We start from the raw sequence: 17969 nt of genomic DNA, 5'->3' as shown, positions 1-17969 counted from the left end.
GATGACATACAGCATCCCTTAAAACCATCAAAAAATGAAAGTACTCATGTTGTTTTAAGCGATCAAAGGTAAGTTTTATCTTCGTTATCTGTTAATTCTACAGAAAAACACAAAAACAGGCAAGCTCATGAATTTTCGAGAAGCTTAATCATGAATATGTATTACACGTCAAAACGGTGTATGCTACGCCGTCGAAGTAGCCTTTATTTTTCCGTGAAACCTGAAAAAAGATTTGAAGCTCAATGGGGCAATCTACCAACAGTCTACATATTTCAGAATCACTTAATGTATGTCAGGTGGATCGAAACTAGAATTTGTCATTACTCTCAGCGACGTTGAAAAGTGTTGTGGCTTTAAGGCTTGTGAATTGCTCCGGGTAGTTTATTTCGATTGAATTCGGATTACGGCCCTAAGATAACTCATTCAGAGTGGAGAGTTTAAGTACTATATCATGCTAGGCAACATCTTTGGTTGAGTATGTTAACACAAATTCTCAAACTTCCCTTCCCATGACTCGGTTTAAATGATGTTTTTCTAGCATGACGTATTGTATTATTGTTTGATCACCCTCAACAATCACCAAACCATTGGCGAAAACGGATACTCCTTGAATCTACTTTAAGGCACAACCCTTTCTGTTATTTGAGTCATAAGCCATGGAATATGCGACGGAATGTAGACTGTAGAATTGACGTTGGAAGTGAGCAAAAAACACTTTAACATCTTCATTCAAATGAGAAAGGTCTTTGGTCGTGAAAGTAACAAAATACAAATTCAACTCAAAGTTGAACAACTGGGTCAAAAGTGTGCTCTCTCAAAAGCACACTACAAAGGGTAAGAGCGAATTATTTCATTTCGTAATAGTTCTGGTAAATATTCTGGTAATCGATTAACACATGCGGACTTCCTTACCGCTACTGGGAATAGAATCCCCAGCAGTTCAATCACCCGAAAAAGGATTAAAATCGACTTTGATTTATACTTCATATAAAATTTGATCAAACGAATTGAGTTGCAGACCGAGCTAGCCTTGAATGTAGGGTTGATCAGGTTATTTTGATGAAACGTTGTCTAAGGTCACTTAAAAATGCTACTGGAATCAACATGCCCTACATTATTCCCTACGAATATGAGAAGAAGCAAATCTTAACAATGAAGGAGCCCGAGAAAGAACAGAGGTGGACTTCATTGTTCGAAACTAGCCTGGATTCTCGAGAAGTTGACCAAAATTCCTGGGTGGGGACAAAGCTCATGAATGTTTTGAAGACGTACAGTACCAGATACTTTCCGCACCTTCTCTGAACAATGAAGAGTCCCAACTTTTTTGTCTCTCCCAATACGAGAGCTCTCTATTCCTGTGATGTCCTAGTGAAACATCTTTGGACTTGTTCGACCTTTGGCAACCTGCTGAACTCATTGGAGCCCAAATGGGTGAAGCAAATTCAGAATGTGTCTGAACTAGACCAAGTAGGTTTTTTGAAAATAAAGAGACGAAAAAACGTGCTTGGGAACTGTGGGTCGGCGGTTGAGTCGCGGCCTTAAAATCCTTAAAATATTTCCAATGGGCAGGGTCATGTCCTTATCAGTTTAATTCTCCATCTATGGGTGATTAGCATCTAAAAGTCTTCATTAGAAAAGTCGGGGAAGAGAATCAAAGGCAAAAAATGCAAGATACGAACCCTGCTGCCCGGGGATCTATGTCACCCGCTATTGGGTACATTCAACCACTCAACTATCACAGATCTTTTAATTGAAAGCGTATATATTTTGGATCCTTTCTGACCATACTATGCTTGGGCACTGAAATATACTTTTAGATAGCATGGTTTTTTTTGGCCTGTGAAAGGGAATGGCTCGGATGGCAATATTATACATATAGTAATATTCAAATATTCACATGTGGTCTTTCTTCGTCTAAATCCTTTTTCTAATTCTAAATCTAATCATTATGACATTTACTCATTATGCACCCTAGGCAGGCCTTGAGCCATTAAAAAAGGCGGGAATTTCCAAATGTGCAACAACAAATCTTTCGGTTGTTGGTTTTTTAGGTACAGACAGATTTTTGCAAAAACGACAAACAGTTTTTTCAAAATTCGAAAATATTTTTTTTTTTAATTTCATGTAACTGACATTACTACAAGTACTAGGCTTTTGAAGTGGAGCAATGAAGAAAGGGAGAGACCTAAAATGGAGCCCTGAGAAGCATCCGACTGGCATCATGTGCGTCACTAAGGGCGGCTTTACACTAGGATGGAAACCGAGATTGAATCCGGTTTCCATCCTACTGCAAAGCCGCCCTCAGAGTCTCTCAACTCTAACCAATTGCTTGAAATGGATGACAAATCAAACTTCTTAACTAATTCAGAACCTTGCGGTGGATCCCAAGCTCATGGAGCCGGTTAACTAAAGTCCATGACCTACCTTATCAAAGGCCTTGGCAAAGTCAAGATAGAGACGACATCAACTGATTTACGATTCTCTAATCCCTCAAAAACCTGCTCTACATGCTGAATCAGTTGAGAAACCGTGCTAAAATGTGCTCAGACTTGTGAGCTAACATTACTACGGTGTCAGAAAAGCCCTATCAAGTTTGATGGAAATTCCCAAAAAAACATCTTAGCATTTTTTTACTCCAGAAATCATAGGGAACAATTTTAATTTTATTGCTTTATGGATTCTAGCCCACATAAAAAATTTACATGCCTAAAAAACATGTAAAGAACTAAAAAGTTTCAAAAACCTACTCAATCTAAATTAGGAGCACAGTTAGTTAGCTCTTGAATGTAATTTACCGATATCATCTATTTCACCATTACTTAGTTACATCGGATTTAGTGGTCCAAATTTCAGTGGTTTTAGCCCCAAAATGCCCCGGTTATATGTTACTTCAATTCCCAAAAAAATAATATCGATTTTCATTATCACGAAAACAAAATATTTTTTCTTTTTCTTGCATAATTTCAAATGAACTTAAAATCTTATAAAACCATATTCAAAACCCTCAAAAGAGCAGGTTAAAAAAATTTGAATCGTCCAAACAACATTTGCTGGGCGGTCACTGAAAATTTCATAAACATCAATGAATTCTTAAAGAAGCTATTTTTGTCAGTTTCAACAAAGTCTTCAAGAAACGACAAAATCTATAACATTGTTTGTTGTAGGTATTGTCCTCAGAATTCAAGTGAATGCGTGACTAAGTGTACACATGATGATTGTAAAACATATTTTCAAAAATTACAGTTTTAGTGTGTTTTAAGTGACATTATATAACATTTTTTCTCTTGTGAGACTATGCAAGAAAAAGAAAAATAATCTTTCATTTTTGTGAATTGAAAATCGATATTAGTTCTTTGGGAAATTGAAGTAACATATAACCAGAGCATTTTGGGGCTAAAAACGATGAAATTGGACCACTAAATCCCATGTAACTAAGTAACGGTGAAATAGATGATATCATAAATTATATGGTAGAGCTAACTAACTATTGCTCCTTATTCAGATTGAGTAGGTTTTTGAAACTTTTAGTTCTTTACATGTTTTAGGCATGTAAATTTTTTTATGTGGGCTAGAATTCCATAAAGCAATAAAATCAAAATTGTTCCCTATGATTTCTTGAGGTAAAAAAATGCTAAGATGTTTTTGGAATTTCCATCAAAACTTTAAAGTGTATTCTTACCACTGTGATTAGTGAAGAGGAAAACTTGCCCTGATCTAAGATGCAACGTATTAAGTACGAGAAAACAGGAGCAAGAACCTGTGAGCATCTCATCAGAAATTGAGATGTCACAGCATCCAGGACCAGGGGAACTCAAGAACCTTAAATCCTTGGTGGCCTATAAAGCATCTTTATCTGTGACTACTAAATCGTGTAATCACTCAACTTGACTAGCCTCGCTAATCTCAATAGACTGATTATTAGAGCCACGATTCATTAAAAAACTTACACTTTTTGCTACTTGTTTCTAGGATTTTTATGATTAATTTAATGTAGAAATTAGCATTTTGAACGGAAGTATTTTGACGGAAATTCTGTCATAATTTCCCATCCTTGGTCATCATCAGGGGTCAGAAAGATATTTCGCAAGTTTAATTTAAGTTTTAACATCATGCATGAACGCTCAATTCCTTTACAAAAGACCAGACCGAGGGCAACGATCTGGGATTACAGGAGTCAGTCTTCAAATGGCCACAGGTCAGAGGGTTACCAAACTAAACTAAACTAAAATTGGAATATTTATGGTATGGTGGTAAATTTTTTCAAAAGTCCCTTTTGATGAAAGTTTGAGAATTAATGTGATCAAGCAATTCTTAGAGGGCTGGGGAAAGAGTTGAAGAAGGAACAGAGAATGACCTTTAATTTCTTTCCACCCTGCACAGTACATTCCATATGATGGCTTTTACATGCTATTTTGCCAGAAAAACAAAGGGATGAACACATTTATATTCATCTCGTATTTGTTATGTTTTCATTTTTAATGAATTCCTTTATTTTGAACATCTCTTCGCAAGAATGACCAACATCGATGGGTAACTGAGGATGTATTTCACTTTTTCTATGTATCATAACGTAAGTTTTTTTTTTGCATCCCGTAGCCTTAAATTCTCAGACAATGATGGTATGGACTTTAAAGACCACTCATCTATTTTGTCCTGGACTATGATTTCGGGATGCTTCAATATATGATTTTCATTTGGAAGTCATAGATACGATTTTATGTTCATTGAAATTTAATTTTTCGACCACATTTCTGGGCCCAAAGAGCAAGAACATCGTGAAAAACACGAATCAAGCAATTTTTGCCTTTCAAGCATCGCAATTCTTGAATAATCAAAAAAATTGAAAATCACCTTTTCATCGCCTATTTTTAAGTTTTCAGAACTTATTTTGGCTGATTTTCACAACTTAAAGATAACTATTTAGAACAAAATCATAAACTATTTTCCGACCTCTAATTATGATGACGCTCTGACGTTTTCTCGCAAATGTAAGAGGATATGCTTTTTAGCATGCACTCAACCACTTAACTACTGACCTGATACAATATCCATGCAAAGGACAAAAACAATGTTTAAAAGACAATTGGGAACGACCTTCTGGAACACTTGATGAAAAGTTTAATTAACATATGCATACGTAGTGGTGACCTAAGAGGGAAGGTACTGAAAAATTTTGTCGGCAGAGACAATACTTTATAAACAAGACAACAACTGCTCACATCAAACAGGATTTGCTTGTCCTATGCACTAATATCAAGTAAGTTCCTGTTGAAATAAAAGATACAACAGGTAGAAAGGATGACAGATTCAGGAATCATTAAACTGACAGGTGTTTATAGCAGGACCCTGGCCTCAGTTCAAAGTGCAATATAAAAAAAACGTTTAATAGTGAATCTCATGTCTTGTTCCAGAAAAGGGCAGAGAGGCTCAAATATGTTTTAAAAAAACAATATGAATTCAGTACACCTTTCAGACGTGCTACAATTTCGAAGCTTTATGACAAATTGTATCTCTTGTAGACCCACCATCTGTTGCAGATCAAATATTTCAAAGCTCATAGATAAAAGATCAATATACCTGTCTTGATTTTACAATCGCTATCTGTATCTTAACGATTCGTTCGATCCATTGTTCTTCAAACGTTATAAAACGAAGCACAGATGACTGGTGTAAACCCTACGGGCACAAAAAATAAGCGTTTGGAGTAAGCCAATTGTCCTTAGGTTTAAGATTGAAATAAAGGAGACAAAATTGGGAGCACTTCACTTTCAGGTTAAAAGTATGGAAAACACTGAAAGCTGGAAACCTTGCTTCTGTGAAACAAGCGCAAAAAATGAAAAGCAATACGGCGGTTAAATCTTAATTCTTTGTTCCACACCTTGACAGAAGGATTGGTTCCTCTTGGGAAGAGCTTAATTCAATTTAAATATAAGAGTTTGCATCTGGGTCTTGCTATTCCTTTTGCTATTTAGGAGGGCATCTCCCACTTAATGTACGTATGACAAAATCGTTCCTTTAGGTTTGATTCTGATTCAATTTGTACCTAACTTCATTTTCACATGTTTCCACTGTCTGCGTAATTCAAAGCAAAAAAAAACCTTCTCCCCCATGGACATGCCTTTTTACCATAATATATGTATAATTATTTTCGACAAAAAATGTTTAGCCCAAAAAACCTGAAGAAAAAGCTGGAACACGTATTGAAGACCTCAAGAGAGAAATGTTCCAAAACTTGTCCCCAAAACTACAGTGCAAGATAATCAGCAGATTATGAGGAACGGTGGCTTTACCTTGGTTTTCGATTGATGTTCCACTGACATATTATAGAAAAACCAATGGGAATGACTTTCCGTTTCTCTTTTTCGCAGTATTCATACCCAAAAATGCGTTAGATACCACTGCAATTCTTTAAAATCTTGTAATGTTTTGATATTCCAGTGCCATCTAGACCTTTAGTAACAATTAATGATAGGATCGACGAAGCGGGAATAGATGGCAGGCCTAGCAAGAAAGCTGCCATCTGACTTGGTAAAAAATAAACAAAATCTCTCTTATTCAATGATCCCATTTTCACACGGTTTATCCCTACACTATTTTCTCGTGTGTCTAACCAAATATGTGTGAATGAATATCATTTCACGTGAACGGAGAGCAGCTTGGTAAATCATCTGTACCAGCTTAATTATCTTTAGGACTTTTTTATGTCTCTTGCATACGTGCATAATTGTAAGAGATTTTCATTTATTTGGACAATTTTTCGAAAACAAACTTTTAACAATCTATTGAATTATTTGTTAACTTCCCTAGTCAATATTTTGGCACTATTTTACCAGTCAAAACTGGAAAAGCACCTTGGTCCAATTTGCTTACTGCATTGTTGAGCTTCCCATGATTTCTGAAAATGGCATGCTACAAGGTAACTTTCCGTCCCGTATTATTACCGACAATCTGTGATGGATGTCTCTGTGCCATAGCAATACATATTGTCCATCCAAATCCTCTTGAGACTGTATCCAAATTGAGAGCTATGAGTAGGTCCAATGGCTCCTGGGAATCCCAATTCTTTACAAGCAATCTTGGCTTCAACGGCGTCCCACTCATCATCACAAATCGATCCCCATTCTCCCATGTGAAAAATCTGAATATTTCCCTGAATACGACAAAAACAAACACATTATCTCCTATTAGAAGGGGTGGATCCTCGACCCAGAGACTTACTTCATGTGTGGTTCGTCCATTTACCAGACGAAGTTCTCCTTCCTTGGGTGACTGGCCAGTGGATGAAGACAGTTCCTCTGGTTCCACTTCATTTTCCAATGTCTCCAACACATCAATGAGCATGTCAATTTCACTTTTCGACTCCTCCAGCGTCTCGTGATTATTTTCGTTCTGGGTGACGTTGAATGTTGTTCCAATCTGTTCCACAATCATGTTTTCAAACTGCATCATAGCTAGCACCAACACAAGGATGCTTTGCTCATTGATGAACGTCAATTGGTTCTTTTTTAAGGGACATCTATCACGAATTTTGAAAAGCGTTCTTCAATTGTCCTAGCTTCGACAAATAAAACTTTAAGCACCCCAGGGATTGACTTTTACCTTCATCGTAAAATGATGTAACTAAACCAAGCCAATTAGAAAATAACCCTCAAGAATCAAGAAGATAAAATGATGATTAACGCTTAACGAGCTTAAGAGTTACTGTTTCAGAGGACCCAAGGTGTTTTGAGTATTAGAGAGTGCTTGTGCCAAAATGCAAGCGACAAGATAATTCATCGTTCACAATGTAAGTTATTGATTAAAGACTCAAGCAACTTTGCATAAATTGTGCATTGCAATCAAGAATATTTTTGAAGAGCATGTAGTACCAGAACTCGAAAACTCCTGTGCATAAAACGTCTTTTGTACATTTTTACAGTTGCATTCCACCTCCAAAATCAAGTGTACATTTTGTTCTATTGGCAAAAGGTGGCAAAAGGTCACAACGGAAATGTTAACTTTGAAATCCTACTCACTAGATCGAAAGCGAAATACATTCATAAATAGTTGATAAATATAGATGATGCACTTGCTTAAGTACTCAATCCGTTGTTATTATTATCATACCAGTACCTACCGGTACTTATGTCGAAGGTTCTTATGAAAAGTTGAAGCGAAGAAGCAAAGACCACGAGACAAATTTGATCAGCTTGAGCCACAATTTGTAAATATGCATGTTTTCAATTGCTAACATTTAGTTAGGGCCAAGCCAGCCATAAAGAATGGTGAATTAGTTGAATGCTACTTTTTGTGGGCTTCCTTATCGCTACTGGGATTTGAATCCAAGTAATTCAAGGCGAAAAATTTATTCAATTTACGTAACTTTTCTTCCACATATTATTTGATCGACCAACGAATTGGAGTTGGCTGATCTGGCTAACCCTTGGATAAAAGGTTGATCGGGAATTTTGGTCAAAAACTTGTCCAAGTCTGACTTAAGTCCTGCTACTGGATCAACACCTGCATACTTTCTACGAAAATTTGAGGGCAGCAAATTGAAAACAAGACAGTTGGACTGCATTGTTTTAAGTAGATTTGTTTTGACTTGAACTACTGTACAAATGGAAATGTCATTGGAGCAATCATATTTCTTACAAGACTTTAACACTTGATCTTACAAAAGGTGTAAAAACAGTCTTCAAGTACATTCTGGTTGAGACAATGTTCGCTAAAACGAGCATGTTCAGGCTTGATAAATAATTTTTATAGAAACCCGCTCAATTACTCAAATTCAAGCCAGTCTGAATGGTCCATCTAATCTCTGGCAATTCAAGACCTTGAGTTGGAGTTGGTTGAGTTGTGGACGGAGTTGTCGATGGGATAAATCGATTATAGAACATGAGACTTGGTGAATCCGCTTGCATAAGTTGAAGAATTCTTTGTCTCCGTCTCCTTTGTCGACGAGATGCTCGGCGATTAGTTCGCATATCATCCTCTGGATTAGCACAAATCACCACGATGGCATCCAAGAATATGCACAAGGCCAAAAAGCCCACTAGAAATTGCATGTTGTTAGCCAGCATATTTTGAATCGGAGCTGAAACCTGCAACAATCTCGCCAAAGATCGCGGTCAAACTGAGGGGGAAAGCCTATTTATCTATGCCGTGTATCCTCCATCCTCCAATTCGCTCAGTTCCTCGGTATTTTTGCCCAAAGAGGGAGCACTACTGACATTGAAATCCACATTGATATTTTGAAACATTTCCCCCAATTGAGGTGGAACTAAAGAGATATGACTTTCGAATGGAATTTCATTTTTTGGGTACTTTCAGATGCTAGGGATAGCCAAAATGTGCGTAACATGACTTCCAATTGACATATTTGCCTTCACCCCTGTGGAACCGAGAGTTATCAACAGATAATTTGTCCGATATTCAACAAAGTTTGTAGAAGGGATTTTGAAGAGCAGAAAACTGTTAGAAAATCAAATTTCTGAACACCCATAAGCGCTAAGACCTTTTTTATTAGTATTGGGATCATATTGAATTGCAAAACCACGTTTGTCAGAAAATTTGGCTATTAAAGGCTCCAGTCGATCCCACTAAGATTAAAAGTTAGGCTTGAGCAAGTGCTAGATTCTGTTTTCGCGCCTTTTTTTGCAAATATTGTTCAACTCCAATCATGAGACAGGTGACCTTTAGTCCAATGCAAATGTTAATGAGAAAAAGTGTGCCAAGCCCTCCTTTCCAGACAATTTGCTTCAAGGTAAAAAGTAAAGGACGATAAAAAACAGCAACGAATGGATGATTCTTCCCATGGAGACGGAAATGCGTTTCAATATCAAATCAGTTTTAAACGGGGGAAATTAACTAGACTGTGAGAAGATCACTATGGACGGCGTAAGTAGGTTCTCCTTTTGTTTCCCTTTGTTCATTTACATAAGCCATGGACTCCTTAACCGTCTTAAAGCTTCCTTGCATAAACATACGTACTATGCAACGTCTCTGTCAACAACGAATGTTCCCCGTTCAGTTTTTAGTTGGCGTTGGTTTGAATGGACTTCACGTTAAATCAATGAATATTGATGAATTGATCACAGTAAAGTGAGAACTATTGTCAACAAATGCCAGAGCTATGAAGGGATAGGGCCCAAACTTTGAACCGTCCAAGTATTGGAGTTGTCGAATATAGTCCCTTAGAGTGCACAAGAATGAATATAAATGAATGGATCTGGGATCACCAATCAGAATTTTGTTTCTCAATCTTGCAGTCGGTCTAAGTGAATCTCGCATGGCCGAAACATTCTAAATATCAATTGCCTGAACAAAAAAGGAGGTACATACTTCACCGAAAAGGAAGCTCATGGAATCAAAAAAAATGTGGCTTTTTCGAGAATTTTGGAAGAGGTTAGAAACTCTTAAACTTAACATTTTCGACAATAGTTCCTGGACATATTTGTTTCGGATCGTGCATTCGCCGATCTGTCTACACAACTGGGAGATAAATTTGATTAAAAAGGCCTCATTATAAACTCGACCTTCAAAAAATAGCATTCAGGCATTGCGATGACGTCAAACCCACATACTACGTATGATATGATTTTATCATTAATCTCGTTCAATTATTGTCTTTCTAGCTACAGTGGGGCTTAGAGGGTAACTTTCCTTCAATGTGTAAGGAAATTTTTTGTGCCTACCTCATTTGTGCACGATGAAATCAATGGAGGATGTTCTCTATTACCTTGCTCTACACAACCTCTTTCGCTAATTGCGCCGTGGGAGGCTTATAAAAGAGAACGTAACGATTTCATCAAAGCGAAAGAGTCTCAAAGTGATTGTTGCGAATTACATTAGAAGAGTAGTAATGAAGCACGATAGATTAATTCTAACCAAGACAAGATCATATGCTTCTATCAGTTTGTGAAATGGTAAGCGAAGAGACTGCGTCTTTTTCTGATAATTAGATTTCGATAAAAAATGTTCTTCGTATTTCAACAGAAATTTGAGGGGGCTGGAGTAACCAGTTTTCTGCCCAATACCACGGTTCAGCTCCTTAAAATACCCGAAGTGTCAAACTTCTGCAATTTCTGCTCGACGTGAAAACAACATATTGTATCCGAGTCTTCTGATAATGATTGCCTTCATCATTATTGGAAGGAGTCAAACATATGCGAATGAATACCCCATATCTTTTACCAATATGTTTTTGTCCTAATGTCTTGAAACAGCTTCACTCTTTCCTACAATCGTTCAAATGTCTATTTTATACGTTTAACTTGATCTATAAAAGCAACAAAGTTAGGTTAATGAACATTTAGCATTTTATCTTGAGCGTAGAATCAAGCGGTTTGATATTTTCCATAAGTGTCTTCCAAGGTAAAACTTACTTTTTTATTATGTTACACGGGACCAACGGTGAGCATTCCCCAAAGCCTTGACTTCGACAAACACGAATCTGTTACTCCAAAAGAAAACTCGTCATTTGTTACGTTTGTCTGCAGTTGAAGAAAAATAATCGCTTACCGTTAATTTAGCCAAGTTGTGTGGCACAACTGTCAACTGACAAATGGCGTGGCAAAACAGCAAATTTGATTGTAATTTAAATTCCTTGATCTGATAACAGAAATTAATCCCTGGTCTCCATTCTATCTACATTCTAACAAAGGTAGCTGCCATTGATTGAAATTTCATGATGGACCGCCCAATTTCGCAAGAAACCAATTTTCCAAACGGCTTCAGGTTATTTTGCCCCTTCATTAGCACACATGGAAGTTAAACATAGCACTATCTTAGGTACTTTTTGGCACATTTTCCACGCAAATGCTTAAATGCTCCCTTCAATATTAATGGTATTTCTCTTGCCAACATTCTAAACTAACCAACCTATGAAATTGACATTTACTATCAATCCATACATAATACTGAATTATTGACCAAAATTCCTGATCAACCCTACATTCAAGGGCTAGACAGATTCGCCTACTATAATTCTTTTTTTTTGGTGCGGACTTCCTTACCGCTACCGGGATTGAAATCCCAGCAGTTCAAGACGAGAAGATTATTCATTTTACTTGACTTTTATTTATATATATTATTTGATCGACCAACGAATTGGAGTTGGCTGATCTGGCTAATCCTTTAATATATGGTTGATCCGGAATTTTAGTCAAAAACTTGTCCAAGTCTGACTTAAATCTTGCTACTGGATCAACCCCTACATAAACCCTACGAATATTTGAGGGCAGCAAATTGAACAATGAAGGAGCCCGAGAAAGAAGAGAGTTGGACTTCATTGTTTTAACTAGCCTGGATTCTCGAGGGCTTGAAGGTGCTCTCAAAACGCACATTAAGCCTCTACGGTCACTACAATTGACCCTAAATCCTGGGTTGGGGCAAAGCTCATGAATGCTTTTGAAAACGTACAATATCAGATACCTTTCGTACCTTCTCTGAGTACTGTACAATCCCAACCTTTCTAACCTCTCCCAATACGAGAGCTCTCTCATATCTTCAATGTTCCTAGTAAAACATCTTTGGACCTGCTCGAGCTTTTGCAAACCTGCTGAACTAATTGGAGCCCAAATGGGAGAGGCATATTCAAGATGCGGCTGAACAATCGACTTGTACAGAGTTAGCATCGTGACACTATCTCTGGACTTAAACGTGCGATATATCCAACCACATGTTTGAAAAGCCTTACCAACTTTCAACTGGATATGCTCATCGAACTTTCCATTATCTTGGAGGACTACACCTAAATCCTTCATGGATGAGACCTGCTCAATGTCCTTACCTTCATCATCTAATAGTGGAGTGTCTAATGGCGTCGACCCAAAGGTCATTGAGCGGAATTTCATTCCATTCAAGGCCATGTTACTCGCAGCAACCCAGGAATAAATTTGGTCTAGGACCTTTGCCAGACAACCGGAATCCTGACCATTCCTACCAACTACCAATTTTGTATCATCAGCATAAGAAGAGATACTGACATTACTACTACCAAGCTTCTGAAGCGGAGCAATGAAGATAATGAAAAGGAGAGGACCCAAAATGGAGCCCTGAGGGACACCCGACTTGACATCATGTATGTCACTAAGGGATCCCTCAACCTTAACTAATTGTTTCCTACCACAAATGAAACTTCTTAGCCAATTGAGAACCTTGCCTTGGATCCCAATCTCATGGAGCCTGTTAACTAAAAGGCCATGATCTACCTTGTCAAAGGCCTTGGCAAAGTCGAGATAAACTACATCGACTGATTCATGGCTCTCCAGTCCCTCAATAACCTGCTCTATATGCTCAATCAGTTGGGTAACCGTGCTAAAATGTGCTCGGAACCCATGCTGGCTAGGAGGAAGGACTTCATGTATATCAAGAAATTCAACAAGTTTGAACTTCATGATCTTCTCAAACACCTTCGCAATATTCGAAGTGAGAGAAATTGGCCTGTAGTTACTGGGGAGTGACTTATCTCCCCCTTTGAAAATTGGAACAACATGAGCTACCTTCAGAGAAGAGGGGAACTTGCCCTGGTCCAAGATGCAACGCATCAAGTACGAGAAAACAGGAGCAAGAACCTGTGAGCATCTCATCAGAAACTGAGATGTCACTCCATCAGGGCCAGGGGAGCTCGAGAGTCTCAAGTCCCTGATGGCCTCTAAAGCATCCTGATCTGTGACTACAAGATCATCTAAATGCTCAGCTTGACAAGCCTTGCCAGTCCCAACAAACTCATCAATAGAGCAATGGACTGTTGCTCCTAAACTCAGTGGAGTTGAAAACATACTAGAGAACTGATCTCCAAGTATGTTGGCCATAGTACATACATTGTCTATGGCTTCCCCATCGACCTCAAAAGGCCCTACAGGGTGTTTGATCTTTCTCTTAGAGTTTGCATAAGAGAAAAACGCCTTCGGATTCGACCTCACCTCTTGAACAACTCTACTTTCCTTGTTCAACTGATCTGTCTCAATGGAGGCCTTAATTCTACCTTGGATTAAATCCAACTTTCTTTGAAGCCTAGCCACAACTAGTGGATTCAAAGTGTTTTGCTAGTTTGCAACTCTTTTTGAACAAATTCTTCCTATACTTCGGAATTTTAGAATGTGCCCCGCCCTGTGAAACACATTCAGAGATTGCTAGAATGGAACAGACATCCTCAAAAACTAGAATCATTTTGTCAAAGGCTACATCTATGGACGATTCCTTTTTCAGCATTGAAATGAGATCAAACTCCCCTAACCTTCCTATAATCAACGGCCAATGTTCATCTTTGAATTTGAACTTAGCCAGACCGACCTTTTTGGCCGGTCTTACTCTAGAGCACGCCGGCTTTTGATTAATGGTCGACCCTATCTCGAGAACATGATGATCTGACAGATTACTAGGTGTCACATGGACATACTGGATCAGATCAGGGTCATTGGAAAATAACAAGTCAAGAACGCTATTCGCTCTGGTGGCTACACCAACATGCTGAGAGAGATTGCGCAAGATCGCAAATTTCTCCAGCTTTTCGAACGAATGAGACGTCGATTTCGAAATGGGAATATACCCATCAGGACTAGCCTCCCACTCTACAACGCTAGCCGAAAATTTGAAGTCCCCTACAAAGAAAACCTTTGAGCAAACTGACTGGTCCAACTCATTTCCTATGAATTTGAGAGCTGACAAGAACGAGCTTACTGAACAAGAGGGGGCCTATACGTATATTGTTACAATGGACAGATCATGACCTTGGAGGTGACAAACTAACACCTCTACTTCTCCATTCGACATTTTTACATGACTAATGCGCAGGTCATTTCTAACATATAGACATACGCCCCCATGCGGAAAAATGGGATTGTCAGGGCGTACTCTATCACAACGAACAAAATTGAAAGTAACCATGGCCAGCTCTTCATCTAAGACCCCTAGTCGAAGCCAGGTTTCTGTCATGGAAATGAACGAGACCTGCCTATCTAAAGCTAGTTCCTCAAGAACCTTGATCTTTGTGTTATCTTTTTTGGAAATAAGACAATGCACATTCAAATAAAGCCCTTTTATGGGCAGATAGCCCTTCGATGGACTAGAGCTATATAATCTTTGACTAGGCTCTCTAACCTTAAAAAATCCTGCTTTTGGGCAAAACTCATCTTAGTTGGAGGATAAGAGAACCTATGGGAAGAGGGTAAAAGGGGAGAAGAAGAGGGAGAAGGAACTCTGGCCGCCACCTGAGCATACGATCTAAGAGATGCGTAGGGCACATGGCGACCAGAGGGGGGCTTAGGGCTACAAAGTTTGGGCAGAAGAGAGGTTAAAGGAATTGAGGGTGAGGTGTTAGAATGTAATATGGTTACACTTGTCCGTTTCCTTACCCACTCTCTGTCAAGGTTATTAAGTTCCGTCTGTTTTTCTTTTAAGTATCCCCGTCACCCTGTATGTAATAGAATGAAAAAGCTTGTTGTGTTGTCCGCCATTAAAAACCCACGTGTATAAGAACTTGTCTTGGTTATTATCCCACGGAACGACATCCAGCTAGAAATCCAACAGGTTATGGGTCCAGGAACGCTGTAAGGACGAAAGAGCGGAAAGATGTCTAGTGGCGACTCAAAATTCTCAGTGGTTCCCTTAAAAGGATTGAACTATCCAACATGGAAGATCCAGGTAAAAATGGCCTTGATTAAGGATGGATTGTGGGGGATAGTTGAAGGAACGGAGAGTGCACCAAGTCCAGGTGACGGATCTCGTGGATCCGGTGAGTCGGCGGCGGCGGCCGCGATCAAGTTCAAGACCAGGAAGGATCGGGCCTTGGCCACAATAGTCCTATCGGTTGATCCGGGCTTATTGTACTTACTGGGTGACCCAAGCGAGCCCGAGGAGGTGTGGCGTTGTCTCCAAGATCAGTTTCAGAAGCGTACGTGGGCCAACAAGCTCCAACTGAGGAGGAGGCTGTACTCCAGTCATCTGGAGGAGGGAGGCAACGTTCAAGAACACATCAAGGCCCTCACCGAAATATTTCACGAATTAGCGGTGGTAGGGGCGCCGGTTGAAGAGGAAGATCGGGTAGTGCATTTATTGGCTAGTCTACCCCAAAGCTTTTACGTACTGGTCACGGCGTTGGAGGCCAATCCGGAGGTTCCCTCTTGGGAGGTGGTTACCGAGCGCTTGCTCAATGAAGAGCGCAAGAGGGTGACCTTAGTCCTACCCAAGGACGGAGAGAAAGGCCTGACCTCAGTTTTTCAGAAGAAGTCACCGACCTGTTTTCGATGTGGACGTGAAGGCCACTTGAAGAAGAATTGTCGGGTGAAGACACAAGGGAGACCAAAACCAAGTGATTGGAGGAACAAGAAGCCCAATCCGATTTCTGCGACCACTGAGGGAGGCGACTTTGGCCTTCCAGTGTATGTGTCTGCCAACACTTGGGTGAGCCGGAGCCAGCGGTGGATTGTGGATTCCGGAGCAACATGTCACATGTGCAATTGCGTGGATAGTTTTGAGTCGTTGGAATTGTTGGACGAGCCTCTCAAGATTACTGTTGGAGATGGTCGCAGCGTGAGAGCCACACAACAGGGCCGGGTGAGGATAATCACTCAATTGGACCATCGACAGGAGATTTGTACACTGAATGAAGTCGTGTTGGTTCCTGAACTTGCCTTTAATTTGATTAGCGTTTCAAAGGCATCTGAGCGCGGAGTGTGCATATCATTCAGTGGAAACGCATGCACTATCCGAAACAAGTGGAATGCTATGATGGGGATTGCCCTGGAATCAAATGGATTGTATTACCTCGAACAAGGCAAGAGACCTGAAACAATTGTGTTAGTCAGTGAGAAAGAGAAGGAACAAGCAGTCTTAAGAAAATGGCACCGGAGATATGGCCATCTAGGGTCACATGATTTGTTTCTGACGGTAACAGGGTCTCGTGTATCAGCATAGCCTGCCAGACAGGTCCACTCTCCAAAACGTTCGGGAGGGTTGCGTTGCCTCCGAGGGCGCTCAAAATCTTCTCCATTCTCAAAGATTTTCGGATCATCTGGAACCTCAGCAGCTTTATGATTTTGTTCTTCTCTTCAATTGGGATTCCATTGTCAGAATCTGGTTCTGACGGCCTTTGTTGGAAAACCGTCTCCTTTGGACCGAGGGCGTCCAGGCGGAACTCACTGGACTCAGATCCTTCCATTTAAGCCATTCTTTGATTCATCAAAGATCACATCCCGGCTGTGTATCACACGCCCACACTTTTGGTCAAAAAGACGGTAGCCTTTGACATTGGATCCATATCCAACCATCACTGTCATCCTGGACTTCACGTCCAGCTTGCTCCTCTCTTCCTTGGGGACATGCGCATATGCAATGCACCCCACACGTCTCAAGTGGCTGACGTTCGGTTGTCTTCCTGTCCATGCTTCAAACGGGTTTTCGTTTCAACTGCCTGCGTCGGACTTCTTTCCTCAGGTACACGGCAGACGAGACAACTTCGGCCCAAAATTGATGGGGCAGTCCCCGTCTGTGAGCATGGTTCTTGTTGCTTCGACCAGCGTTCTGTTCATCCTCTCAGCTACCCCGTTCTGCTCCGGATTTCTTGGGACAGTGAGTTCGTGACGGATTCCACAATTTTGCATATATTCCTCAAACTCCCTGGAGGTGAACTCTCCACCATTATCTGTGCGTAAGATTTTCAAGACTGAACCTGATTCCTTCTCAACCATTGACTTCCAAACCGAAAGGCTTCAAACACTTGGCTCTTCTTTTTCAGGATGTAAATCCACACGAATCTCGTCTTGATCGTCGATGAAAGTGAGAAAATATTCACCATCACTGAGAGAGGGGACTCCCATTTTACCACACAAGTCGCTGTGGACCAATCCCAGCTTCTCAGTTGCTCTCTGTTGAGTTTTCTTGGAAAAGATGAACGATGGATTTTTCCTTGAATACAGGGCTCACACACCATGTGCGGACTCGTTGTCTTGATATCCAACCCAAACCATCTTCTTCGGCTAATTCGC

General features: G+C 39.8%; 1 protein-coding gene across 1 annotated transcript in view; it reads right to left on the bottom strand.

Annotated features, from left to right (window-relative positions):
• LOC131880045 (lysyl oxidase homolog 2-like) overlaps positions 1-9197 on the bottom strand; it is a gene marked incomplete in the record, with an annotated part of 15769 nt that extends 6572 nt beyond the window's left edge. Inside the window, 3 exon segments of the mRNA XM_059226541.1 lie at positions 6942-7150; positions 7219-7451; positions 8816-9197. Of these exon segments, the coding sequence (XP_059082524.1) occupies positions 6942-7150; positions 7219-7451; positions 8816-9062 (689 nt within the window).
• Between the last annotated feature and the right edge of the window lie 8772 nt (positions 9198-17969).

This window comes from Tigriopus californicus, chromosome 5 (genome assembly GCF_007210705.1).
Source record: "Tigriopus californicus strain San Diego chromosome 5, Tcal_SD_v2.1, whole genome shotgun sequence".
In the NCBI taxonomy this organism is placed as follows: Eukaryota; Metazoa; Arthropoda; class Copepoda; order Harpacticoida; family Harpacticidae; genus Tigriopus; species Tigriopus californicus.
Note: the sequence above shows the minus strand (reverse complement) of the source record. Positions and strands in the feature narration are given on the sequence as shown.